We start from the raw sequence: 27,493 nt of genomic DNA on the forward strand, positions 1-27,493 counted from the left end.
AAATAAACCCTTAAATTTCTAATCAGCTTGTTAAAGTGTACTTCCTATATGAAAATACATCCCAAAGTTTGATTAAATGTTAGAGACCCCTCTTGAATTTGAGGCTTATTTCCATTCACAGTCAAATTCAAAAATTAACTACATCAAAGTTATGCAGGCTCTTGGAAAACTGTTTTTTAAAAATAGCCATGAAGAGGCCAGGCCTACAGTAAACAGAAAATTCTGTATGATTGTACTGGTTAAGCTCTTTGTAGAAATAAATATGTGAAATCTCCCAAAAGAAGAATCAGTTCACCTACACATACCAGATCCATAATGAAGTTCACCAATATGCTGAAGTCTTGCATGTGCAAAAACTAATTTCTGCTTTATTTATTCTATTATGGGTAGGTAGCATGGAGACAGGAACTCAATTTTATTATTGATTTTGGTACCTCCAACAAATGACACAATGGTAAAATGACTGAACTAGCCACAATATTACACTTGAACATAAAATGTGACCATATCAAAAAACAATGATATTCAAAGTGCTATGAAGACACTGTACACTGCTGGGTTTTGTGTTTTTTTTTTTTTTTTAAACCAATGCCTTAGCCTAGTATTAAGAGCTCCTATAATATGACCTAAGTCATCTCTGTTATTTCTCTCACTAGTCCTCTAAATAAGTATTTTTCAACCCCAAGGGCACATCAAAATGATTGCTAAATGTGGCTATGTGTGTGCACACACACAGGAATATTACTCAGCCCTCAAAAAGAATGAAACATTGCCATTTGCAATGACATGAATGGAGCTAGAATGTATTATGTTAAGTGAAGTAAGTCAGTCAGAGAAAAACAAATACCATATGGTTTCACTCATATTTGGAAATTATGAAATAAAACAGATGAACATATGGGAAGGAGAAAGAAAAAGAGAAATGGAAGCAAACCATAAGAGGCTCTTAATGACAGAGAACAAACTGAGGGTTAATGGAAGGAGGTAGGTGGGGGATGGGCTATATGGGTGATGGGTAGTAAGGAGGGCACTTGTGCACTTGTTACGATGAGCACTGAGTGTTCTATGTAAGTGATGAAACACTATATTCTACTCCTGAAACCAATAATACACTATATTACCTGAAATTTAAATAAAAATTTGGAGGAAAAAAATTAAATTAATAGTATTAACACATTTGTTTCCTATGATTAAGAGTCTCTTATGGTTTGTCTCCCTCTCTGGTTTCATCTGGTTTTATTTTTTCCTCTCTTCCTCCATGATTCTGCCTTATTTCTTAAATTCCTGAGATCATACGATACTTGTCTTTCTCTGACTTATTTCACTTACCATAATACCCTCTAGTCCCAACCACGTCACTGCAAATGTAAGATTTCATTTTGATGGCTGAAGAATATTCCATTGTGTATATATACCATGTCATCTTTATCCATTTATCTTTTGATGGACATCTGGGATTTTTCTATAATTTAGCTATTGTGGGCATTGCTGCTATAAAAAACATTGGGGTGCAGGTGCCCCTTCGGATCACTACATCTGTATCTTTGGGGTAAATACCCAGTAGTGCAATTGCTGGGTTATAGGGTAGCTCTATTTTCAACTTTTTGAGGAACCTCCATACTGTTTTCCATAGATGTTGCACCAGCTTGCATTCCCGCTAACAGTCTAGGAGGGTTCCCCTTTCTCCACATCCTTGCCAATATCTTGTTCCCTAATTTGTTAATTTTAGCTATTTTGACTGGTGTGAGGTTATATCTCATTGTGGTTTTGATCTGTTATTTCCCTGATGTCGAGTAATGTTGAGCATTTTTTCATGTGTCTGTTGGCCATCTGGATGTGTTCTTTGAGGAAATGTCTGTTCACATCTTCTGCCCATTTCTTGATTAGATTATTTGTTCTTTGGGTATTGAGTTTGGTAAGTTCTTTTATAGAGTTTGGATACTAGCCCTTTATCTGATATGTCATTTGTAAATATCTTCTCCCAAAAGCAGCAAAAATAAAACAAGATGAAACCAGAAAGGGAGACAAACCATAAGAGACTTTTAATCTTAGGGAACAAACTGAGGGTTGCTAGAGGGGAGGGAGGTGGAAGGATGGGGTAAGTGGGTGATGGACATTAAGGAGGGCATGTGATGTGATGAGCACTGGATATTATAGAAGACTGATGAATCACTGACCTCTACCTCTGAAACTGATAATACATTATATGTTAATTAATTAAATTTAAATTTAAAAAAATACGTCCATGACTGTTCATACTAGCACTATTCATAATACATAGCACCATTATTTATAATAGCAAAGGGTGGAAACAACATAAATGTCCATCAACTGATAAAATATTGTATTACCCATACAATGAAATATGATTTAGCAATTAAAAAAGGAAGATGTGGTCCATATACACTATGGGGTATTATGCCTCCATCAGAAAGGATGAATACCCAACTTTTGTATCAACATGGACGGGACTAGAAGAGATTATGCTGAGTGAAATAAGTCAAGCAGAGAAAGTAAATTATCATATGCTTTTGCTTACTTTTGGAGCATAAGAAATAACATGGAGAACATGGGGAGATGGGAGAGGAGAAGGGAGTTGGGGGAAATTGGAGGGGAAGATGAACCATGAAAGACTGTGGACCCTGAAAAACAATCTGAGGGTTCTGGAGGGGCAGGAGGTGGGAGGTTGGGTGAGCCTGGTGGTGGGTATTATGGAGAGCATGTATTGCATGGAGCACTGGGTGTGGTGCATAAACGATGAATTCTGGAAGACTGAAAGAAATTTTTAAAATAAATAAAAATTAAATAAATAAATAAATAAATGACGTCCTGGCACAAACTATACCATGGAAGAACCTTCAAAACTTTATGCTAGGTTAAAGATTCCAGTCACAAAAGATTATATATGCTATAGTCCCATTTATAAAATGTCTAGAATAGACAATCTATAGGGACAGAAAGTAAATTAGTGATTGTCTTGAGCTGGGTTCCTGGAGGAACGGAAGGTCACCACTAAAGGGTATAAGATTTCTTTCAGTGGATGATAAAAATGTTCTAAAAATAATTGTCATGACAGTTGCATGACTGTGAATATGTCAAAAAATACTGAATTGTACACTTTAAATGGGTGATTTTTATGGTATTTGAATTATATTTGAATAAAGCTATTACAAAAAGAAAAATAATAATAATAAAACAATCTACAAAAATGACCTCTAAAGCTCTAAAAAAATAAAAATTAAAAAAAATAAAAATAAAAACAACTGAATGCCTGTACTCTACTGCCAAGAATTCTGATCAAAATAACTTATCTGGTTTAATGCCCAGACATCTGTTTGCTTACTAACGCTCCACAGGTGAAGATTCTAATGTGCAGTCAGGGATAATTTAAGCTTACTTAAATTAAAAAGTTTACTTACTTAACTGTAACTCTTTGTGTTCCACAAATTCACCCAGCATCTTCCTACCTCTATATGCTTCTATATCTGTTTCCTTTGTTTCAACTGTATGCTGTTTATCTTTTAGCACACTTAGGATATCTGGCTAATTAAATCTGAATTTTTCTTCTCTTCTACACTAGCTGTTAGACTTGCTGAAAACAAGGATGATAATTCCTTACTTTTTATATTTCTTACAGTATTCAGTATTTTTAAAGAAAATTAGACCAGGGGCACCTGGATGCTTCAGTCAGTTAAGCATCTGCCTTCGGCTCAGGCCATGATCTCAGGGTCCTGGGATCTAGCCCTCCATCAGGTTCCTCACTCAGCAGGGAGCTGCTTCTCCTTGTCCCTCTGACTGCTGCTCTGTCTACCTGTGCTATCTCTCTGCCAAATAAATAAATAAAATCTTAAAAAAAAAAAATCAGAGCAAGAAAAATGTTAGAAGTATGACTGCCTTCTGCCTCATCAAAATTGCTAACTACATGGGAAAATATGGTGCAGTTGGGACAGTGAATCAAGTGGGTCACTTGAAAAATACACCAAAAATACATCCCAGAATAAAATGAGAATAATCACTTGCTAGTTTTGTGTGTTACTCACACTACAAATAAGGATTGTTTATTTTCTTGTTTTAAAAGAGATAAATCAAAATTTTTACAAACAAGAAATATAACATGGAAATCATTTAAGAATTTCTCTGGGTGGCACATCAGATTTCATCAAAGATGATTAATTATAACCAACTTTTTTAAATCTTCCTGTAATAATTCGAAAGAGGAAAATCTATTCCCCAAATCTACAAATGAAACTCAATTTTATGGCATAATTTAATGTCAAGGCAACAGCAACATGCCACCAAAAAATTCCAGAGAACTATGTGAAAAGTAATGGAGTTTCAACACAGGCATAAGATAATATCCACATGGGGAAACTATTTAACAATATGTGGACAATAGACCCTAAACTATTTTTACGGTGTAATCAGGGGGTCTTGGGAACCACTATAAACTGTGCCTTGAAAAGAAGGTTGATGTATAGCTAGACCTCAAAAATTGGTCACAATCTAGAATTTATCTGGAAATTATCTGAAGTAAAATACCAACATTAATTAAGTGGCTACTATCTGCTAGGCACCATGCCAGGCATTGCAGATAAGCAAAGAAGTAAGGTACAAACATGTAAATAAATAACAGTAATACACATCTGCAGCATTCAGGTAAAAGTACCATAAGAATTAAAAAGCCACAAATAATGCTCTTTGTTAATCTGGTTGACAAAACGATAACATTTTTTAAATAGTTACCTTTAGTTTAAATTCAAGTTGGGGTAAAACAGAGAGCAGCAAATGACTATCAATATTATAGAGCTCCAAAATTAAGTCAAAGACATGCTCTGACAAATCGCTGATAGATGTTTTTCCAAGCATCAGAACCTGATTAAAAAACTTTTAAGAAAGAAAATTTATCATTAATAGCAACGCCATAGATAAAATGAATTTTCTAAAATCTTAACTATCATTCAATTAAATTCATTATTATTCTATACTAAGTCAAACAAGGGTTAGCAAAACATTTTCTAATAGTAAGTGGAAAACAACTACAGGCTAGTGCACCTTGCACATGAAACTCACCTCATATACAATAAAAGGTAATCTGTACTAATTTATCAATTAGCTTATCAATCAACACTCTACCTATCAAATGCACTTTTTCCCCCATTATGGTACTTACTGTATTTTTTCCTGTAATATGGTTCTATTTGTGTACATGTCTTAATTTCCCTACTAGATAAATTTCTTAAAGTCAAGGGATCACACCTTGTTCACCTTAGCATGTATGAGAGACAACAGCATTAAAGACAAAACTTTGCACCTTTCATAGAAGGGGCCAATTCCATTTTTAAAATAATTTTATAAAGCAAAACAACCTTTTTCTAATCCTCGGTCTTCTTTTAAATTCTGATAAACAGTATATTTTTTTGTACAAAGTTTACAGCACTAATTAAAATCCAATTAAAAGCACGGAAAATCCAAATATGAACAATTTTATTTCCATTAGAAACTAGTTTCCACATTCAGATCATTTATCATATTACTACTAAAACTGATAAAGATACATGGCATAATAATCCAGTTCCTATTTAAAGTCTTCAAATTCATAAAAAAAATTAACCCAGAGGACATACAACATATTCTCAACAGTATCTTTTGTCTCTTCAAAGAAGTAGTTTAAGGATTTTTTACACCACATAAACCCTGAGCGCTACTCTCAGTATCAGTTAATATAACCTGACTTAATATGGAAAGTACAAAGTCAAATATTTCACATTTCTATGTCTTTTCTGCTTGCTTTAACTCTTAGGCTATTCTTACATGAAGTTTATATCTATGAACCTATACAGACTACCCAGCTATGAAGGGGAGAAAAGAACAAATTCCATGTTACTATTCCTTTTTTTTTTTTTTAACCAGTTTTAAAAGTAATTTGTTTGTTGTCCTTGTTTATCAATATTGTAGGAAAAGAATTTCATGACATCAAAGGTTAAATTCTCATTCAGGCTGAAAATCAAATGACTTTGTTTCCACTCAAAAAATTTCTCCTGCTTAAAAATAGTAAATCTAACCTTTCCTTAACAAGACCAAATAATCCTTTCCAATCTGGCCACCTTGTCACATGATGTAAATGTCCTCTTTATTAGTCTGGGGAAACCAAATTTGAAAATTAAAAAAAAAAAAAAAATGCTGTAGTCTATTAAGTATGCCAAAGCATTATGTCTTTAAAAGAAAAAAAAGCCATATATATACAGTGATTAAAAAATACTTTATTGCTGGGACACCTACATGGTTCAGTCGGATCAGTGTCTGACTCCTGATTTTGGCTCAGGTCATGATCTGAGGGTCGTGACATTGAGTCCCACGCTTGAAGCCTACTTACGATTCTCTCCCTGCCCCTCCCCACCTGCTCGCTCACTCACTCTCTCAAAATAGAAAGAAAGAAAAAAAAAGTTCTGATGAAAAATAAAATTACCCAGAAGTGATCCTGGCAGAAAATTTTTGACATGTCCCTATGCACTTTTTGTGCCTGATAGTTTGACCTTTTCAAAAAATACATACTTTTGGGGCACCTAGGTGGCTCAGTGGGTTAAAGCCTCTGCCTTCAGGTCAGGTCATGATCTCAGGGTCCTGGAATCGAGTCCCACATTGGGCTCTCTGCTCGGCAGGGAGCCTGCTCCCCCTACCTTCTCTCTGCCTGCCTCTCTGCCTACTTGTGATCTCCGTAAAATTAAATAAATAAAATCTTTAAAAAAAAAAATACATACATTTTAGTTTAAGTTGTCAAATAACGACAAATTTTATTTTTAAAAAAATAATCTATAATAACAACATAAAATAATAATCTAAAGTAATCCACAGTGATTTAAGTCCTAAATATGTAAGAATCACTATAAAGAACTTGAATGTGTCTCTATCATATCCCTAATAGTGAGAAAAAAAAAAAGTAAGTAAAAAAGAGACAGAAATGTGGTTATTATTTGCTTGCTAATTCTCTACTACAAAGATAAATGAATAATGGCTACTACATGTACAGGTTCAAAAAGCCTGAGAATTATTTTAATACTGTAATTCATCTCATCTTACAAGACAAGTTCACTAGGTCAAAGTTTGAGGTAGAAAAAAAGATGTATAAGAAAAAAAGATGTATAAGGGTACTAGAGGGTGAAAGAAAGCAATTCTTAATGATGTCTTAGCTAACCATCAAATAAAGCAAGGAACAAGAAGAGATTAAACAATGGACAAAGTATGGGTAATAAAATACAGCTGGAAGTGTGCTTGGACCTTCTGATACTGTGCCTCTCACCCCTCGGCTTCTGATAAAGATACCACAAGAAAGTATGGAGAGGGCAGTTCTACCTCTGCAGGCGAGAACTAAGAACAAGCAATTAACATAAGATATTAGTGACAGGGAACTGTAAACACCTGAGATTCCTAAAAGTATTTCTCCGGTCCTTCTTCTTTTAGCTCTAATAATAAGTATTTTCAAACATAAACATATGCAGAGAGAATAGTATAATGAACCTAATCACCTAGCTCCAACAAATACCATCATTCCATCACGGACCTTACTTTTTTTTATTACCAATAAAATATTTATTTCCCCAATTCTAGAAATGATATTAACATGGTATAGTGTTATTTGTTTTTGTTCCGTTTTGTTTTACCAGAAAAAAGTAAAAAAAATTTAATTGTTCCCCTAAAAAAACATCTGGCTTGGCAATACCAATTTAAATAAGTGACCACCAGGAGGAGCTCACCTAGTGTATCTAAAAGGCCATGGAGATAGTCATTCAGGTGCTCTTGAAGCAAATGAAAGGGGAAGGCTAATTAATCACACACAAAATGCTTAAGTCTGGGTCTACACAATTCAAAAGCCATCAAGTCAATAATGAAAAAACTCAACCCACTCAGTCCAACCAATTTATTCTGGCTGATATCCAAGATTCACAAAACTAGCAGAAATCATTATTTAGAATTCCCTGCCAATTTGGAGTATTAAGATAGATTACACAATTTGTCCAGGTTCTCAAAGTTCACCCTCCAAAACAATTTTCTTACAAATCAAATACATTTTACCAAATCATCATGTGTTTTGAATTATTTAAGGCCCTAAGCCAGAAACAAAAACTAAGATTAACCAAGATGCTGTTCTATAAAGTTTGTTACTTTTCCAAAGCACATCTTTTCACGATGTATTTTATATACGGATTTCATTTTTTATATACTACAGGAAATATGATCCTTCAATAAACTTCAGGCAAATATGTAAGTGATTATAAATGACTTTGTTTCTCACTTTTTTCCAAGAGACAGATTTACATCCTTTACATATCTGAAGGTAGGTGAAAGTGGAAAGTAGAGAGAAGTGTCACATAAGGCGCCATTCAAGCGAATACTTCCCATATGAATGGTGCCCTCTAGAGTTGTGCAACTCAACAGAACTATGGAGAGAAAATAAAACTTAAGCTTTTATCATTGAACCTATCAACTAAAATATATTTCTTCCGAAAATAGCTAAAAGATAGTCAATTGTAAATAAGCAGATTTGGGATGATATTGGAAGAGCTCATTTCATCTCAGTTCCTTCCCTTTTTCAGAAAAGGTTGATGTACATGATAGCAAGACAGACAACTGTCACCAAATTGCTGCCATTCATACTTGCCTTCAACTTTAAAGTCCTGATATTAGTTCATATCTATTTCTTGTATAAACCAATTTAATCTCCAAAAAGCTGTCACTTCCCTGAATAATGAGAAGCTCTATTTGGAACATTAGAAACAAGCAGTATATCTTGCTAATCAAAATAAAAGTTATTTTAATTCTTAGGCAATTTCAAAGAAGCAAATGAATGAACAAACAAGATGCTAGGTAACCTTCCATATAATAATAAACAAGAATAATTTTAAATAAGGAGAAAGAAAATATATCATTTAATGATTAAAACAACACAAAATTTCAAAGTATGTACTACCTGCCAAAATTTTGCTTCTAGCTATCTTTAAAATGTTGGTTAATCCTTCCGACAATCAACTACAAGAAAGACTTACATTGGTAATATATGGTTCAATAGCTTGAGCTGTCCTCTTCAGTAAAGCCTTTGCTAAATCATATGCTTGCTTGTTTAAATTCTGAAAAACATAAACAATATCTATTAGACATCTCTAACCATGAAAAACAAAATATTACCTGTATTCCAAAAGGTACTCCTGAGTAAATGAATGGGAAAACTAAAACTCAGAATAAAAGAAAGGAAAGCCACTTTTCTTCTTTTAAGACTGTGAAGTGTGTTAGCCTGATGATTCACAGACCTGCACCCCTGGGGCAAATAATACATTATATGTTAATAAAAACAATTAATTAAAAAAAAGACTAACTGGTCTACCTAGATGATAAGATCCCTTCCAAGAAAGGATAATTACATTGTCTTCCTATCTCATTCACAACATAAGGTAAACCACACAGAAAAGACCAATAAATGTTTGTTAGATAGAAGAGGAGACAGTGATTCTAAACCTAGTCCCGAAGTCAAATCAGTTCAGCTGAGTACAAATACAGGTTGTTTTACCCAGGTCCAGAAGAACCAAAATATCCTAAGAGAATGAACTGGATTCTAATGTGAGTAAGAATCGGGGGCTGACAGGTGGGGAAAGACAAGAGTTTGGGGCAACTATGGGACAGGAGATTTACTCAAGCACATCTCAGAGCATAGATAAGGTCAATGATACAACAAGAAACATAAGAAACAGTAAAATATGAAAAGAAAAAAGGTACAAGAAAAAATATCTTAAGAAAAAAATGTTTCTAAGAGATTCTGATAATGACAAAAACAATCAAGACCAAAGATCTAAAGGAGAATTGCCATTATGATTTAAGAACATTACAGAAAACAGGTGCACTGTAAATATCCTGAAACTCACATTTAGCATATTTTTAGTTTTCCCTGCATTGATGCTTCCATTGAATTACTTCATTTCTAATTGCTGTTCAGTATTTTATAATATATATAGCTTATTTACTCATTCTCCTGTTCATAGACATTAAATCATATGTCTTATACATGTTCCCTTGTGCATATAAGAAATAATTTTCTGTAAATTCCACCTCTGCCATTTTTCACATGGGTTTTGTTTTTATCTATTTGTAGAGTTTTTCTATAAATTCTACACACTAAACCTTTGTCAATTTTGTGTAAAACATATCTTAGTCTACATTTGTTTTTTCCACATTGTTTATGGTATCTTAGAGACGAGAAGTTTCTTGACTTAATGTCACCGAATATTTCAGTATTTTCTTATTTGGCTTGTGCTCACTGTATCTTTAAGAAATTCTCCTCCACAACGAAATTTAGATGTTGCTTTATATTTTCAAATAAAAAATTAAAGATTTGTTTTTCAGATTTAGATCTTTATTCTCCCTGTAATTTATTTTTATGTGTGGTATAAAATAGTATTATTTTCCATATAGTTATTTGTCCTAAAACCAGTAATTAAATAATCTATTATTCCCTCCAGTGACCTCTAATATCCACACTCTCAAGTTTCTATATAACTATGAAGCCACTTGTAAATTCTCCATTACTTCCATTATGTCCCTTTGTCTAGTACTGCCTGATTATAGTCAAAGGGATATATGGAAACAGTGTCTTAATACCAGGAGGTAGATTAAGTCTCCACCTTCTATTCCTCTTCAAGAATGGTTAGCTATTATTGGCCATTTGCTCTTCAATGTGAATTTAAAATGAGTTTGTCAAATCACCCACACACTTTCAAACTTTCTCTTTGATTAGATTATCTATTCCTATGCAGAAATCTGGCATCATTATGATACTGAGCTTCCTATCCCATAAATATAACAAATCATGGAGCTAAGTTAAGTCCTTATACTTTTTAGTCACTATAATGATTTAACATAAAGTTGCACATTTTTGCGAAATTTCTAAGCAGCTCAAGTCTTTGTTAACGCTACAAAATTATTAAATTATACCAATGGCTTTTCATATACATTGAACTTATATCTAGCAACCTTGTAGAATTTTCTTTGTTCTAGAAACTTACCTGTATATGGCTCTGTGTTTTCTACATATTATCAGCAAATAATTTCAGTTTATTTCTTCTTTCTGATCCTTTTATCCTATTTATCTCATTTTATTTCACTAACTTGAGACATTAATTAATGCTGATTAGAAATGGCAGTGTTGCCTTTTTCCGGAGACTGTTACTAAACTTCAAAAAAATATGCTTCAGCATTTCACCATTAAGTACAGTATTATACATATCCTTATCACTCTATGGAAGTGTCTTTCTATTTCAAATCTGCCAAGAGGTTTTATCGTAATTCATACTGAATTTTATCACATGCCCTTCTACATCTATTGATACTTTTTCCTTTGATCCATTAATTTACACAAATATCTTAGTCTATTGTTAACATTTTCTAATGTTAATCTATCATATATTCCTAAAATAAAACTAATTTGCTCATTAGCAATACTTGTTTATGCCATTCCAAATGCTACTATTTTATGTTGAATTTATGTGATTGTAACTTTAAATTAAATTAGTCTATGATTCTTCTTGCTTGCTTGGTTTTGTCTAGTTTCCCTACATTCTACTCATAAGGCGAATTGTGGAACATTTCTTCCTTTTCTATAATTTGGAAAAGTTTGCTTGATATTAAGATTGTAATGCTACTCAAATGATTAGAAGGTATCTCCTGACTCAGTCTTCTGTGGTAAGTTCGTATTCTGCTGCTGTTGCTTTCATTATGGTTGCTACTGTTGTTTAGGAGGAAGGGATTTTGTTCATTTTATGGATACAGTATTTAAAACCAATTAGATTTCTTTTGCTGGTTAAAGGTTATTCAAGATCTTCTCTTGAGACAAGTTTGGCAGGTTATAGTTTCTAGGAATTTCTTTTACCTAATTCCAAGTATGTTACCATAAAATACTCTTCATGGAATTATCTTTTTATTTTTTTAACGTCTGCTGTTCCCATTTCATTCTAAAACTGTATATTGATCCCATCTCCTTTTTTCTGATTCAACTTGCCAAGGATTTGCTTAATAGATTTTTCAAATTGCCAGCTTTGAGATTTTGTGAAATGTCACTGTATTTTTTTCTCTTTTAAAAATTTTATTTATTTGAGAGAGTGTGAGAGAGAGAGACAGAGAGAGCATGAACCAGGAGAGGGGCCAAGAAGCAGACTCCCTGCTGAGCAGCCCCCCCCCATGTGGGACTCAATCCCAGTACTTCAGGATCAAGACCTGAGGCAAAGGTCTATTTCACTGACTTCTGTATTTCATTCTTTTCTTCCTTACATACTCTGTATATTCTGATATTTTTATAACTTCTTGAATTGGACACTTAGCTAATAAAATTAGACTTAAAAAACATTTTAAGTTGTATCCCAGAAGTTTTAATATGTTATCATTTTAATTATCATTTCTAAATATTTTATAATTCCCACTATGATTCTTTTGATAAATTATGGTTGCTATAAATGTTTTTGCTTCAAATCTTCAATATTCTTATAATCCACTGATCTACTTAATTTATAATCACTGAGAAAAGTGTTAAAATGGCCCAGCAAACAGTGAGTTTGTTTCTTTTTCCTTATAACTCTTTCAATTTATGCTTTATCTATTTTCAGCCTATGTACGTACAAGTTTTAAAATCTTCCTGAGAACTAAACCTTTTATCCTTCTACAAACTCCTTCTTTACCCATTAAAGACTATTACATCTAACAATAGTACAAGCTGCTTCAGTTTTCTTTCAGTTAATACATTCCTGGCAAGTCTTTTTTCCATCATTTTTTTTAAGATTTTACTTGTTCATTTGAGACTGAAAGATACAGAGGGAGAGCATGAGCAGGGGAAGAGGCAGAGGCAGGGGGAGAAGCAGGTTTGAGTCCCAGGACCCAGAGATCAGGACCCAAGCCCAAAGCAGACATTTAGCCATCTGAGCCACCCAGGCACCCCTTTCAATCCTTTTAAAAGCTCTCAACCTTTTTGTGACTGTATTTTGTTCTTATTCCTTATTGAACAGCTGGATTATTTTCAAAAAATCTGACAATCTGTTTTAAATTGTAAATTTAGACCATTTACATTTATTGTAATTCTTCCTTTTACTGTAATCCTGAACATTGTAATACGAATACTTCATTTCAAGTTAGAAGTTAATCAATAGCTCTATACTCCTGATCACCATCCAAATTAAATCACTCATTAACTCCATTAAGCCACTGAATCTTCTATGTTCTTTGTATCCAGTAGTTCTGGGTCATTTTGTTAATCTCTTTAATTAATCATTATAATTATTATTGCTACTATTTTTTATAGGTAAGTTCTTATTTAAAGCATTTCTTTGTTCACCATTATTTCTTCCTTCTTGCTTCTATTAATTCAATTTCCATCATTCTACAGTACTCACATACTAGTTCTTTCAGGAAGAATCTTGACAAGTGAATATTTAATGTATTTATTTCACTCAAATTGGATATACAACTGCACACACATATACACACAAATGCACAATTATTTTTTCTTAGCACTTTGGAAGTATAGTTCCATTATCTTCTGGCATATCTATCCTTGCTACTGAAAAGTGAGCAATCAGTTTAATAATTAATCCTTCATGAGAGTTATGCCTTTTTTATGTGCTTCACAGATTATCTCTGGTTTGGCATTCTATGATTTCTCCAGGATGTTCCTGGATTGGAATTTTTTTTATTTATTCCTCTCATGACACTTTTTCTACTTAACCCATAAAGTCATGCTGTTTCAACAGTTCTGGAACATATTAAGCAAATTCCTATTTAAACATTTCTTCTCCACTTTCTACTTTGTGTTCTGCAATCACTACTAAATATACTGGTCCTTCTCATTCTATTTTTCATGTCTCAATATCTTTTATGTTTCCTTTATCTTATTTTATCTATGCAATTTCCTCTGATCTATCTCCCAGTTCTCTAAGTATCTTTTATAATCCTACAGAGATCTTAACTTCAATGACCATTTCTCATTTCTACCTTTTTCCTAAACTTCTCCTTTCAAAAATCTAGCTATCATGTTTTTAATTTATTTATGTCTTTGATCCCTTTACGCATTTGTTATCTTAAATCCTTTTAAGGGTATTCATTATCTTTATCTATATAGTATCTGAATTTTTAAGTCTATTTGTGATGTCTGATTTTCAGCACTGATGGACTATTTTCTTTAAGAATTTGGAAATGTAAATTATGAGGTCATTTGCATTGAAGCACTATTTGTATGAATGTCATATACCTAAAAAATTCAGATTATACTTTGCCAAAAAGGTCTTCAGTTTGCAGATCTTTATACTGGTGACTATTTATTCCCTCTCTTTAACCTCTCTCTTTTCTCTATTTCACAGAATCATTATTTCCAGCTGTATACTGAAGAATTAATCATGTTCAAAGAACATGACACACAAACATACATTTTGATTAACATCACCCAGGGAAGAAACACTGTCATCAACATATTCTTTCTAAAAATTGGTAAAGACTTCCCTTTTAACTTCACCTCTCTTCTCCATCTACACTACTGTTGTCTTTCACTTAGGGCTCTAACTGGTTTCAGCGCCTCCTGACATACAAAGTTACGTAATAGCATCTAAGTAACTATCACTCCTGAAACATTTCCTATGCAAAACTGAGTTATTACAGATATTTTATCACATAAACTATATCTATTTAATTTCAATAGTAACTATAAGTGCACCATGTTTTATTAAACATGACTAGCACAAGCTCTTGCCCTTAAATTAATGGGCTTTAGACATATTTCAGTATATACTCTACTTACCTTATGGGCAGGTACCAGATTTACCAAAACTGTATCCAAAAGCTCCTGAGATACTGTATCACCTTCACAAATAATAGAACTCATGAGGTCTACCATGTGCATATGAACTTTCTGATTGTGACCATTGCTGAAATTCAAAATAGATTATTTTATTTAAAGGGTATAAGATTTACTCATAACATGGTGTTGACAAATGCTACACTTTATAAAACATGATATTAAAATATTAATTAAATCAAATTCTGTATATTCATTTAAAGTTTCCCTCTCTCCCATATCTTACAGTGGTATCAAAAATATATTTTTAAACTACATTTCCTGGATTACTTTTCCCAAATTTTAACCAGTCTCACAATCAAAAATAATTAAATCAAATGCTATCTTTAGTTTACCTTAAATTCAGAGACTCAAACTGCTCTGAAATTAATTCCAATAAATAATATTAAAGAATACACAAAAAACTCAAGTTTTATATGAATCAGGATCAGTAATATTTAATTAAAAGATAAAAATATAATCCAAAAAATATTTATATTGGCTATAGATTGCCTTATGCCACTCTTGTATATACCCTACAATACAAAATTGATTAGTTCTATCCATTTTTAAAACATCTATAAAAACGTTAGAGTTCCTACGTTACAACTCTCAGCCTGCCAAATATTCATCATAACACACAGTTGATGCATATTCACCTGTAAGTTCTAAATGCTTTATACTTTAAAAAAAAGTTACATGCCTAGTAAAATAAACTTACTTTATAACTGAAAATAATGTTCTGTATAACTGGGTAAAAATTTCATTGCTATCTTCCAACTCAAAGCATATGTTATATGACTTGACCCAAGCAATGTTCTAAAAATAAGCAAAAAAAAAAAAAAAGAAAAAGAAAAAGAAAGAAAGGTAAACACTTCAATTAGTAAAAATACACAAGCACAAAAACCAATTTAAAATGTAATCTCAAGATATACTGCTTACCTCAAGTAAGTAAAAATACCTATTGAACTGTGGGCTCTTTGTATCTTCCAGTCCCTTTAACTGCCTTGTTATAAACATAAATATATCCTTCAAAAAAAGAGAGACAAAGTATTATTTAGATTATGGATCCTAAATGAAAATATCCACTAACTCCTAAACCTAATTCAGCACTCACATGTATCTACCAAGATAAATTGTAAAGAACCGAAGAGGGCTGGGGAGACAGGACTATATATGGCTGGAACTTTTTTAAAAGAACCTTATCATATAAAACACTAAATATCTTATTAACCTTCACAGGAAAATAGTAAATAATTTACCACCATCTTAGAGAATGAAAAACTTCATCTTAAAGCAAGTTAAAAAAAACTAGACCCAAAAACTAGTAAACCAAAATTTATCCTATTATCAGTATAATGAAGGTTATATTTTATATTGTTATTAGTATTAGTATTAAATACTGATAACAAAGATAATACTAATAATGTGACAGACAGCTAATGAGGTTTTGTAATTATACAGCAAAAACACAGTTTAAGAAACTTAAAATTCCAAAATAAATCACCAAATGAAAAGATAATAGATTACAGAAACAGAAATTTTTAAAAGACCCATAGAACGTAACTTTCAAGCTTCCTACCTAATCATTATAATTACTTGCTTTTTCCCACCATTTCTCAATCTATCTCCATCTGTCAGCTTTTGATTTTTTTTTTTACTACATCCTCCTTTTGTACCTGGATAGAGATAGGTTCAATGTCCCTTTAAGGCAAGTTTTATGGAGAGGATGTTCTTAAAATTTTGGGAAAGGGTAAAATTATAAAAGCTGATTCTGCAAAGCAATCATGCTAATCAATAAATATAAATAATATTAAATAAATAGAGAAAAATGTTTCCCTTGTAAGCAAAATGATAAAGAATATTTTTTAAAAGGAAAAAATACGCAGTTAATGACTAGCTTTTCAAAAAAAAATTATGAAAAGCACATCCTTCAAAAATGGTCACTTTGATAGTAGTACTGTACAAAATACATCTTTTGTGAATAAATCCTCCTACTGTGACTAAAAGAAAACCAAGTACCACAACATCTACCTGGAGATAGAAAGACAACACTCACCCATTTATAACCTCTCCAACAATCACTGACCTACACATGAAGCCAGGTGTATAAAAAGGGTTTTCTGATAACAATACTTACAGTGGAAATATAAGCATCAAAGTGTCACAATTTTCTATTATTGCTACTGCAGACAAAGAAAAATAAAAACTTTATGCTTATCAGTAGTGAAAAAGAAAAGAGGCATTTAAAGAAGACCAAAAAATCGGACCAGAGAAAGGAAGATACTGTGAATTTTTCAGCTTTGGAATAATTCCAAAGACTAATTTAATTGCAGCTACTCAATATTCTTCTTATAAACTGTCCTGTTATAAATAGAACAGATGTGTAGGTATTCTTTTGGGAGGACTTTTTATTACCCCAAGGCCCTGAGATAGATCACTGATTATGCAAACTGAGAAATACACAAGGGGTAAAGAAACCTGTAGCAGCACTCTTAAATTAGACCTTCCTCTTCCTAAGAATGCCGACAAGACACTAGTAAGGAAGACCACAGGCCATCTCCAAATTAGAGATTTATAATTAGAAAGGAAAATACATACCTGGGTATACAACTTGACAGACCAGCTCATGTTATCTACTTAAACGTCTGACCATTCTCAAATTTTACATTTCGACTCTACCTTCAAGTGACAAATACTGTCACTGTCCTGAGATTTTTACCAATTAAAATATTAAACAACCATGCCCAAACCAGTTTGGAAATTCCACACTGGAATTCTGTTAGACTTGATCAAATGAGCACGCTCCTCACTCCCAATTATCAGGAATCATATCAGGACTATTTTTCACCACTGTAAACCCAGTTCCTAACACATAATTAACAACAATACTTGTTAAAATAAAATAAAGCTAAATTGCCATCATTTTCTCCACAATGGCAGTAATAATCTTCCTATACACTCATTCCCTAACCCACAATTTCCACAATTTTTTTTTTCTTTTTAAAGATTTTATTTATTTACTTATTTGAGCAGAAGAGAGAAAAAGGGAGAGAGAGCACAAGCTAGGGGGAGGGGCAAAGGAGGGAGAGAGAGAAGCTGGACTCTGGTCTTGATCCTAGGACCCAGGGATCAAGAACTGAGCTAAAGGCAGCCACTTAACCAACTGAGCCACCCAGGAACCCCCACGATTATCTTTTATTACTACTGGTTTTTCTAGTTTTCTCACCTATTTTATTCAGTATCTTTTTGCACAGCTCTAGTTATTTCACACTTTCTAGCAGCTGGATTAATCATGCCATTCCCCTTTTTTCATCTTTTAAAGATTTTCCAATCATATGGCTTTACTTACAACTACTTTAACCAAGTACTAGGTGTCTTTTCTACCTTTTCATTAAAATTTTGTTCCAAACAATTCACATCACACACACACATTAGGATTCATAGTATAAATTCAGGCTTATACTACATACTATGTTTTAAATAATGAATATAGGCTTCAGCATAGATGTTCAAAAGGGAAAAGGAAGTATCCCCCCACCAAGTGCTACTGAAATAGAACTAATGATAATATAAAAAGTATACAATAAAAAGTATATGCACTAATCTACTTCTTATCCTAAAGATCAAAAACTGTTTTAGAAAAGTAAGTACTAAATGAGGGATCGGGGAGTTCTTTGGAGAAGAAGAAGAAGAGGAGGAAGAAGATGTTGTTTAACAAAAGATTGCTATAGTCAGTATCAAAGAATCTGAAGAAATCATCTAAATACTTTAAGTCCCATTTTAGTTAGATAAATGAAAATATCAGTCAATCTTGAAAATTCTTTAAATCAGTACTTGCCTTTAGTTTATCAGGGGACGTGTAAGGAGCTTCAGGAGCATAAATCCTGAAAATATCAGCAAGGCAGCAGGCTACCAGTAAGCGAACATCTTTGTCAGGATGCTTGAGGAAAAAATCTGAAGCAAGATGTAAAGCTAGGTTTAAATATAGCTCCTTTTCTTCTTCGGAGTCCTGGTCCATATCCATAAAAGTTTTCACAACCATCTATTCAAAAACAGAATAATGCAATCATGAAATCCTTCATGCAAAAATAGTCATTTGAAATAACAACCATATTAACTACAAAGATTAACTTCCAAATAAATAATATACAGTAGTTTTCATTTTTCCTCTGTAAGTGTCGAGAGAACAAGATCTTTCAAAAACTATAGGAAAAATAACTTCTTTAAAAGACTTTAAAAGGCTAAGATACTTTTCATGTACCCATCCTACCTGCTAACCAGATAAAAAGTGTAAAACTAGCCTTGCATGGCATTTCTGGTCTCACTTTTACAAATGGACTAAAAGGGGTATGTCCTTCTTAAAAAGAACCACCTCTTTTTATAACATACCTACTCCTTTTACTACACTTAAGAAAAAACCCAGGAAAAGAAAAAAACAATTTATTTTTCCATCTGACGCATAAACCACTTCAGATACATGGACTTATATATTCAGCTAAAAAAGAATAAGCAGATTTAAGAAAGGATGATGTAGACGTATTCCAAAACATTAAAAAGCTACCACAAAGTGACTACCATAGCATCCAACAAAATATTTCTTATGCCACGGTAAAAGAGAACATGACATGGACGGTTTCTTAGTAGGACTCAATGGCATGAATGGAGTAAGCAGAAAGAACCTATAAAAAATGTTTCCTTTTTCAAAAACATTTACATAAAAGAAGTAGGACAGAAATAAAAACGGTGAAGAATGGTACCAGTTGAATTCTATAAAGAGCCTTTTCTAATTTCCCTATTAGTTGTCACAATGAACCCTCAGTCCATACTATGCTTACCTCAGATGAGACTTTAAATTGACAACCTGACAGAAACCTACATTTAAATAAAACTCTAATGGAAAGGTGACCATCCGGCATCCACTAGGTGGTGCTGCAAATACTAATCAACAAATAGAGGACTGGCCACCAACTATCAATATCTATGACTTAGTCCTTGAAAAATACACGGATTTCTACTCTGCGTTAGAGCTAGATTCCACTGCCTTGCTGGGAAACAGTGTTCCTCACAGGGCAGAGGGAGACCTCAGTTGTACTATGCCAGATGCCAGAACCAACTGTAGGTGAATTCTTCCAGTCTGGCACTATAGTTAGTTTAAGGGTACAAGGTACAGGACTACTCTCCCACTTTTTAAAGTTTATCCTTTTAAGATATATGTTTGACGGTATAGGCATATCATGAAAAGAGACAAAGGGGAAAAAAAAAAAAAAGACCTACATGCAGGAAACCATTTCTTTTTCTAGAATCTGTTCACAGAGATTCAGTATATTTTGAATAGAATATTATAGGAAACTCTAGAAATTCTATAAATAATAAATAATGACCCTACATGTTAACTGTTTTAATTTATAAAACTCACTCCTGTAATTGTACATATCAAAAATTACTGTCAGCCCACCATTAAATCCTTTTTATATTTCTCTAAGAAGGTTGCTAAAAATAATGGGTAAGTGTAAATTAGGAAAACAAATGAAGAAAAAGTATATTAGACAGATTACTGCTGGGCATAAAAGCCTAAAAAATAATGAAAACATATTACAAACACTAAATGTGAACTATGTGGAAATCATTCTACCAAAACTAACAACAAAGTTTACACAAGGGCTAGATAATAAGAATTCCTCACAACCATCTACAATTCAAATGGTGTTATTAAACTCAATTGCTCATGTATAAGTCATCTATTAAAAAAGATGTCTGAGGAAATATTATCTCTAAAAGAAAGGAAATGTTAATCAACTTATAAGTACAGCTTCTGCATTTAATAGTTTCTTCGTAAACAACAGAGATGTTTACCTGCATTTAATAGTTTCTTCGTAAACAACAGAGATGTTTACCTATCATTGTTAAAATAAAAACTAATCTGAGGAAATCAAGTATTCACTTCTCTAAAAATTCAACAGGTCAAGAGAATGTACATACAGAGAAAATGAAAAGTGTCACATACAAAGGATATGTAGCTTCACTATTTTTAACAAAATATACACAAGTTCCTAACTAGCACATATCGGTAATTTTAATCTGCTCAAAGGTATCTTTCCCTAGGAATAAAAAAATCTAATATCTGACATTCTAATATCTTATGCACAAAACTAAGACTTTACGGGAAATTTATGACTATTGGAGTCCTTTTCTTCTAATAAAAATAAACCATGAAGCAACAACTATAAGTCAATACTTTGCTTTAAAGAGGCTACAGGATCTTCAATGATTAATACAGGTTTTCCAGTCTTGAAATAGGGACAAATAATAATGTATCAAGCAAAATTAATGTCTAGGTAGATATGATTTAGAAGGGAAAAAAATGCTCAAAAATAAAGAACAGTTCAACTAACTGATAAATCAGCTTAGCATTCTGGTTAGCCACTCTGCTCCTTTAAGCATTTTACAATCACAGGGACCAACCATCACTGCCCTGAAGAAAAGGTAAAATATTGTTCAAACACATATAAAGAGACTGAGCCAGGACCACTTCATCTATGGAAGGTCACCATCAATCTTGATTCACTGCTGCATGTCAGAAGCAGAGACAGAAGCTGAAAGTAAAGCTCTTTAACCTACTCCAAAGTAACTTTAAAGTAAGTAATGCTCAGTACAAAGACTTAAAACTTCCCTTCTCAGATTAAAATGATTGTTGTTTTAAAATAAATGAGATATAGGACAAAGAACTTTTATACAGACAACAATGAATGTAAGAGTACTACAGATTTATTCTTTATACCCAAGCATAGGTGGCCCTAGAAAAGCTTCACTTTTCCGGGTGCTCTCCCATTAACAGTAGCCAAGGAAACCCTACAGTTCTTTACCTATTTCCACTCTCCTCAATCCTCTCCCTGCCATTTTTAGCTTTCAATTGCTTTTTTAAGGTGCCCTAACAAAATATAGCCCTATGTGATTTCCATAGGTAACCACCACCCTAAACAGATACCCCAAAACATAATTTTACTCACCTTTAACCGTCTCACCATCTCCTCTTTAGATATTTTATCTGAGATTTCCTTGACACCAGGAGGATAAGTAATTTTTCCATCATTGGTTCTTGTCTTTGAATGAGCCATGATGGAATTATTTTTACCCCTAAAACAAGAAAACAATTAGAAGCAAACAAAAAAATTGGTATAAACTAAATTAATAATAAACATGAAAGGTAACCTGTCCTCCCAACCAAATAATTTATAACTACTTCCTAATTTATAGTATCTCACTTATCTAATTAATGAAAAACATTTTATTAAGCACTTCCCCAATTTTTTTCAATTATATTTTCACTTCCATTTCTACTAATTGTAAGTCGGGTAATTTGCACTAACCATCCAACTACAAAAACTATAAATAATAGGGGAAAAAAGCCATCCAAAACAAGCTTATTTTTTAAAGCACCACAAATTACTTGTCCCAAATAAAAGAGAATACAGGAATCCAAAGAGGTAAAAGGGGTACTGAAGCATTATATCCATTGACACCCTGAGGGCATTTGCCAACCCTAACAAATCTAGAATTCAGTTTGGTCATCTTATGAGGCAACGGGGACAGAGGTAAATCTTAACCTGTCAAGATAGAATATCAGAGACCTTCCTGATTATCAATGCACAATACTACCCCAACTCCAGAAAGATAACACCCACAAAGATAAGCCAGAAATCAATATGTGCCCATGCCCCCATCAATAGCCACTGGGAAGAGCAGAGCAAGCTGCCTCGGTACTAAGCAGAGCAACCTAATAACAAATGCAGCTAACTGATTTTCGACATGGGCCTGCACATTTGCTATGGTTCTCATTACCTAAGTTGTCCAGAGAACCTCAACACATGAACACAGTGACCCCTGACTGGTAGTACTACCAAGAACCAAATGTAAGTAAATTCTACACCTCAGAGAATCCCCACCATGAGGTTTCTAGGACAATGAGCATTATCAAGTCAAAAATAATCAAGCACCTAAGGAAACATGACACTATGTGCAAGAATCAGCAGAAATACCAGGCACCAAGACAGAACACACAAAGACTTCATATATTACAATTCTCAAGCAGATTAAAAACTACTTTATTTATTTATTTTAAAGAAATCAAAGTCTAAAATAACTCAAGGAATAAATAATTATAGAAAGCAAACCAGAACAGAAAGTCAAACTTCTAAAACTAAAAATGCAAAAACTAAAATTAAAAACTCAATGGACAAGTTTATTAGCAGATTAGAAAAAGCTATTAAAATTAGTAAACTGGAAGAGAAATCAAAAGAATATAAAGAACAAGAAAGGACAGAAAGTTTAACTTACGATTCATGGAAGTACCAAAAGATAAATGAAGGTAGAGGCCCTATCTGAGTAGAACAGCATAAAATATCAATCCATAAATTCAAGAAGCCAAACAAAATTAAACTCAAAATAATAAGAATTGTAGAAGACAAATAAAACCTTAAAGCAACCACATTACTTTGAAAGGAACAGTTTAAACTTGTATGTCAGCACAAGATAAGCCAGAAGACAACAAAATGTCATCCTCAATGTGGGAAAAGAATATAATTGCAAAACTAAAGTTTACATCCAAGGAATTAATTTTCAAGAATAGGATGAAAATACAGACAAATTAGCCAAACAAAAATTGGAAGCTATAAGTAAATATAGCACTTACAACATTGCTTAGCACATACTATGCACTTTACACTATACATATTTGACATATATACTCAGGTTAAAAAACAAGATTTTAAAAATTTCAATATAAAGAGTTTACAAAAAACATTTAAAAATATATCAATATGAGATGCTGAAAATAAAAGAAGGAGATAATATACCATGCAGACACTAAATACCAATTACAAAATGGGCAAAAGACATGAACAGACATTTGAAGAGGGAATTCAAATGGCAAATAAGCATATGAAAAAGATGTTCAACACCATTAATCACTGGAAAATGCAAATTAAAACCACAATGAGATACCATTATATACTATTAAATGGCTAAAATAGGAAATAGCAATAACATCAAATATAGCAAGCAAGATGTGAAGAAACTGAATCTAGACACTGCTGGTGGAAATGTAAAATAGTACAACCAATAGCTGAAAATAATCTGGCAGTTTCTCATAAAACTGAACATGCACTTAGCAAACAGCAACTGCACTCTTGGGAATTTTTCCCACGAAATGAAAGCCAGTGTTTATGCAAATCTGTACAGGAATATTTGTAAAAGCCTTATTCATATACCCCAAAACCGGAAGCAACTCAAAGCCCTTCAATGAATGAATGGTTAAACAAACTCTGATAGATCCATACAATGAAATACTACACAGCAATAATAAGAACTTACTGAAACATGCAATAACTTAACTGTCCTTATGCTTATTGGAAGAGCCAATCTCGAAAGGATACAGGCTACATGGTTTCATTAATCTAATGTTCTCAAAATGATAAAACTACAGACATGGAGAACAGATTAGTGGCTGCTGGGGTACACAGATGAGACTAAGAGGTAAGCATTATGGAATTCCTTTATAATTCCGTATCTTGACTGCTACAGTAATGACATGAATCTATATACAGGATCAAACCATACAGAACTACACAGAGACAGAAAGAGAGAGAGAAAAAAAAATTATGTAAAAACTTAAGAAAACTGAATAAAATCAGTTATCTAATTAACAGTATTATATCAGTGTCAATTTCCTTATTTGATATTATACACTTCAGTTACATAATATGTCACCACTGGCAGAAGATGAGGAAAGGTTACAGAATTCTGTGTACTATTTTTTAACTTTACACCTATAGCAAACTAAAAAGGTTTAAAAGCAAACCAATCAGGGCGCCTGGGTGGCTCAGTGGGTTAAGCCGCTGCCTTCAGCTCAGGTCATGATCTCAGGGTCCTGGGATCGAGTCCCGCATCGGGCTCTCTGCTCAGCAGGGAACCTGCTTCCTCCTCTCTCTCTCTCTGCCTGCCTCTCTGCCTATTTGTGATCTCTCTCTGTCAAATAAATTTTAAAAATCTTTAAAATATAAATAAATAAATAAATAAATAAATAAATAAATAAATGCAAACCAATCAACTGTATTCATATGGATAGCAAATAAAAAGTTTAAAAATGCAATTTACATAGAAAAGCATAAACTATCTACAAGTTAATCTAACAAAAGATGTACTTTTACAGAGAAAAATCACTGACAGAAATTAAAGAAAACCTAAATAAATGAAGAGATATTATAGACTGGATTGGAAGTTTCAAATACCATAAGGACAGCAAATCTTCCCAGTGTTTACATAGTCAATATAATCCCAATCAAGCCCAAGTTTTGATTTTGAAAGAAACATGGCAAATTTTTAAAAAATTTATATGTAAATGCAAAAGGCCAAAAATAGCAAGCTACTTGAAGAAAAACACTATAAATGAATTTGTTCTCAAATATTAAAACCCACTATAAAGCTAAAGTAATCTATTTAGATGACATGGTACTTACTGGTGCACGGGGGAAAAAAGGATCAATGGGAAATACTAGCTTACAAACAGACCCTTCATGTTTTATACATGAAATTTAATATATGAAAAACAACAGCAGGGCATATCAGTAAGAAAAAAGTCAGAGAGAACAAAACGAAAAGTTCCAAATACTGCCTAACATTTCAATAGTATTAAGTCTTCCAATCCATGAACACTGGATTATCTTTCCATTTATGTCTTATTTCTTTCACCAACATATTACAGTTTTCAGTATACAACTTTGACTTCCTTGGTAAAGTTTACTGTAAAGTAACTTTTTTCTTTTTGATACTACTGTGAAGGAATTCTTTTGTTAATCTCCTTTTCAAAGAGTTCATTGGTAGTATCTCAAAAGGTTACTGATTTTTGCATGTTGATTTTGTATCCTGCAACTTAACAGAATTTATTAGTTCTAAAAGTTTTTTTGTAGGGTCTTTAAGAGTTTTCTACATATAAGATCATGTCATCTGTGAACAGGGAAATTTATTTCTTTTCCAATTTGGATTCCTTTTACTTCTTGCCTTTAATGCCTAAACGCTGGGTAGGACTTCTAGTACCATGCTGAATAGAAGTGGCAAGAGTGGGCATCCTTGTCTTGTTCTTGACTTTAGAAGAAAACTTCCTATTTTCACAACTGAGAATTGCAAATCAAGAACAGGTTATCGCTTCACTCCTGCTGGATGGCCATTATCAAAAAAACAAAAGCTAACAAGTGTTGACAAAGAGGTGAAGAACAAAGAATTCTTGTACACTGTTGGTGCGAATGTAAAATGATACACCCACTATGAAAAGCAGTACGAAGTTTCCTCAAAAAATTAAATATAGAACTACCAGACAATCCAGCAACCCTGATCCTGGGTATATATACCCCCCCCAAAAAAGGAAATCAGTAAGTCCAAGAAGTATGTGCACACCCATTTTCACTGCAGTATTACTCGCAAAAGCCAAAATACAGAAAGAACCCAAATGCTCATCAATAGATGAATGGATGAAGAAAAAGAGGTTTATACATACAACAGAACATTACTCAGGCTTGAAAAGAAGAAACTCCTACCATTTGCAACAATATGAATGGAAATGAAAGACATGCTGAGTGAAATAATTCAATCACATAAGGGCAAATACTGCATGATCCCACTTATAGGAGATAACTAAAATAGTCAAACTTAGAAGACAAAGAAAACAGAATAGTGGTTGCCAGGAGATGAGAGGAGAAAATGGGGAGTTGTTATTCAATGGGTGTAAAGTTAGAGTTTTACAATATGATTAAATTCTGAGATGTTCTATACAACATAGCATCTATAGTTAATACAGTGTTGTACACTTAAGAATTTGTTAAGAGGGTCGATTTCACATTGTGTGAAAGACAAAAAAGCAAAAACACAAGGAAACTTCTGGAAGTGACTGTGTTTACAGCAAGTGACAGCTATGTGGTAATGGTATCATAGGTTTTGCATACCATATGTATGCAGTTTTTCTTTCTGTATCAGTTCAATTCAATAAACCCATTTTTTAAAGATTTTATCTATTTCACACGGAGAGAGAGAGCATGTCGGAAGGGCAGAGGGAGAGGGAGAAGCAGGCTCCCTGCCAAGCAGGGAGCCCGATGTGGGGTTCCATCCCAGGACCCTGGGATCATGACATGAGCCAAAGGCAGAAGCTTAATCAACTGAGCCACCCAGACACCCCAATACTCAGGAAATTTGCCTAAAAATCACTGAATTGTACACTTGAAATAGGTAAAAAGTGTTAATTTTATGCTATGTAAATCTTAGCTCAAAAAGTTTTTTTTTTTTTAAAGATTTTATTTATTTATTTGACAGAGAGAGATCACAAGTAGATGGAGAGGCAGGTAGAGAGAGAGAGAGAGAGAGAGAGGGAAGCAGGCTCCCTGCTGAGCAGAGAGCCCGATGCGGGACTCGATCCCAGGACCCTGAGATCATGACCTGAGCCGAAGGCAGCGGCTTACTTAACCCACTGAGCCACCCAGGCGCCCCCATTAGCTCAAAAAGTTTTTAAAAGTTGAAATTTTTTCAAGTTCTGAGACGCTTTAATACTCCCCCTCCAAAAAATGACATCAACCTATATATCACAGCTTACAC

At 33.2% G+C, this 27,493-nt stretch overlaps 1 protein-coding gene across 5 annotated transcripts in view; it reads right to left on the reverse strand.

Annotated features, from left to right (window-relative positions):
- PDS5B (PDS5 cohesin associated factor B) overlaps positions 1-27,493 on the reverse strand; it is a 201,723-nt gene that overhangs the window by 103,595 nt on the left and 70,635 nt on the right. For all 5 annotated transcript variants that reach the window (XM_032315415.1, XM_032315412.1, XM_032315416.1 and 2 more), the window contains exons 2-8: positions 21,865-21,991; positions 18,696-18,899; positions 15,797-15,883; positions 15,576-15,673; positions 14,819-14,945; positions 9,042-9,122; positions 4,744-4,884 (exon numbers count right to left, since the gene is read on the reverse strand). In XM_032315415.1, the coding sequence (XP_032171306.1) occupies positions 4,744-4,884; positions 9,042-9,122; positions 14,819-14,945; positions 15,576-15,673; positions 15,797-15,883; positions 18,696-18,899; positions 21,865-21,972 (846 nt within the window). In that variant the 5' untranslated portion in view covers positions 21,973-21,991. The remainder of the gene's footprint in view (positions 1-4,743; positions 4,885-9,041; positions 9,123-14,818; positions 14,946-15,575; positions 15,674-15,796; positions 15,884-18,695; positions 18,900-21,864; positions 21,992-27,493) is intronic.

Source organism: Mustela erminea, chromosome 15 (assembly GCF_009829155.1).
Source record: "Mustela erminea isolate mMusErm1 chromosome 15, mMusErm1.Pri, whole genome shotgun sequence".
In the NCBI taxonomy this organism is placed as follows: Eukaryota; Metazoa; Chordata; class Mammalia; order Carnivora; family Mustelidae; genus Mustela; species Mustela erminea.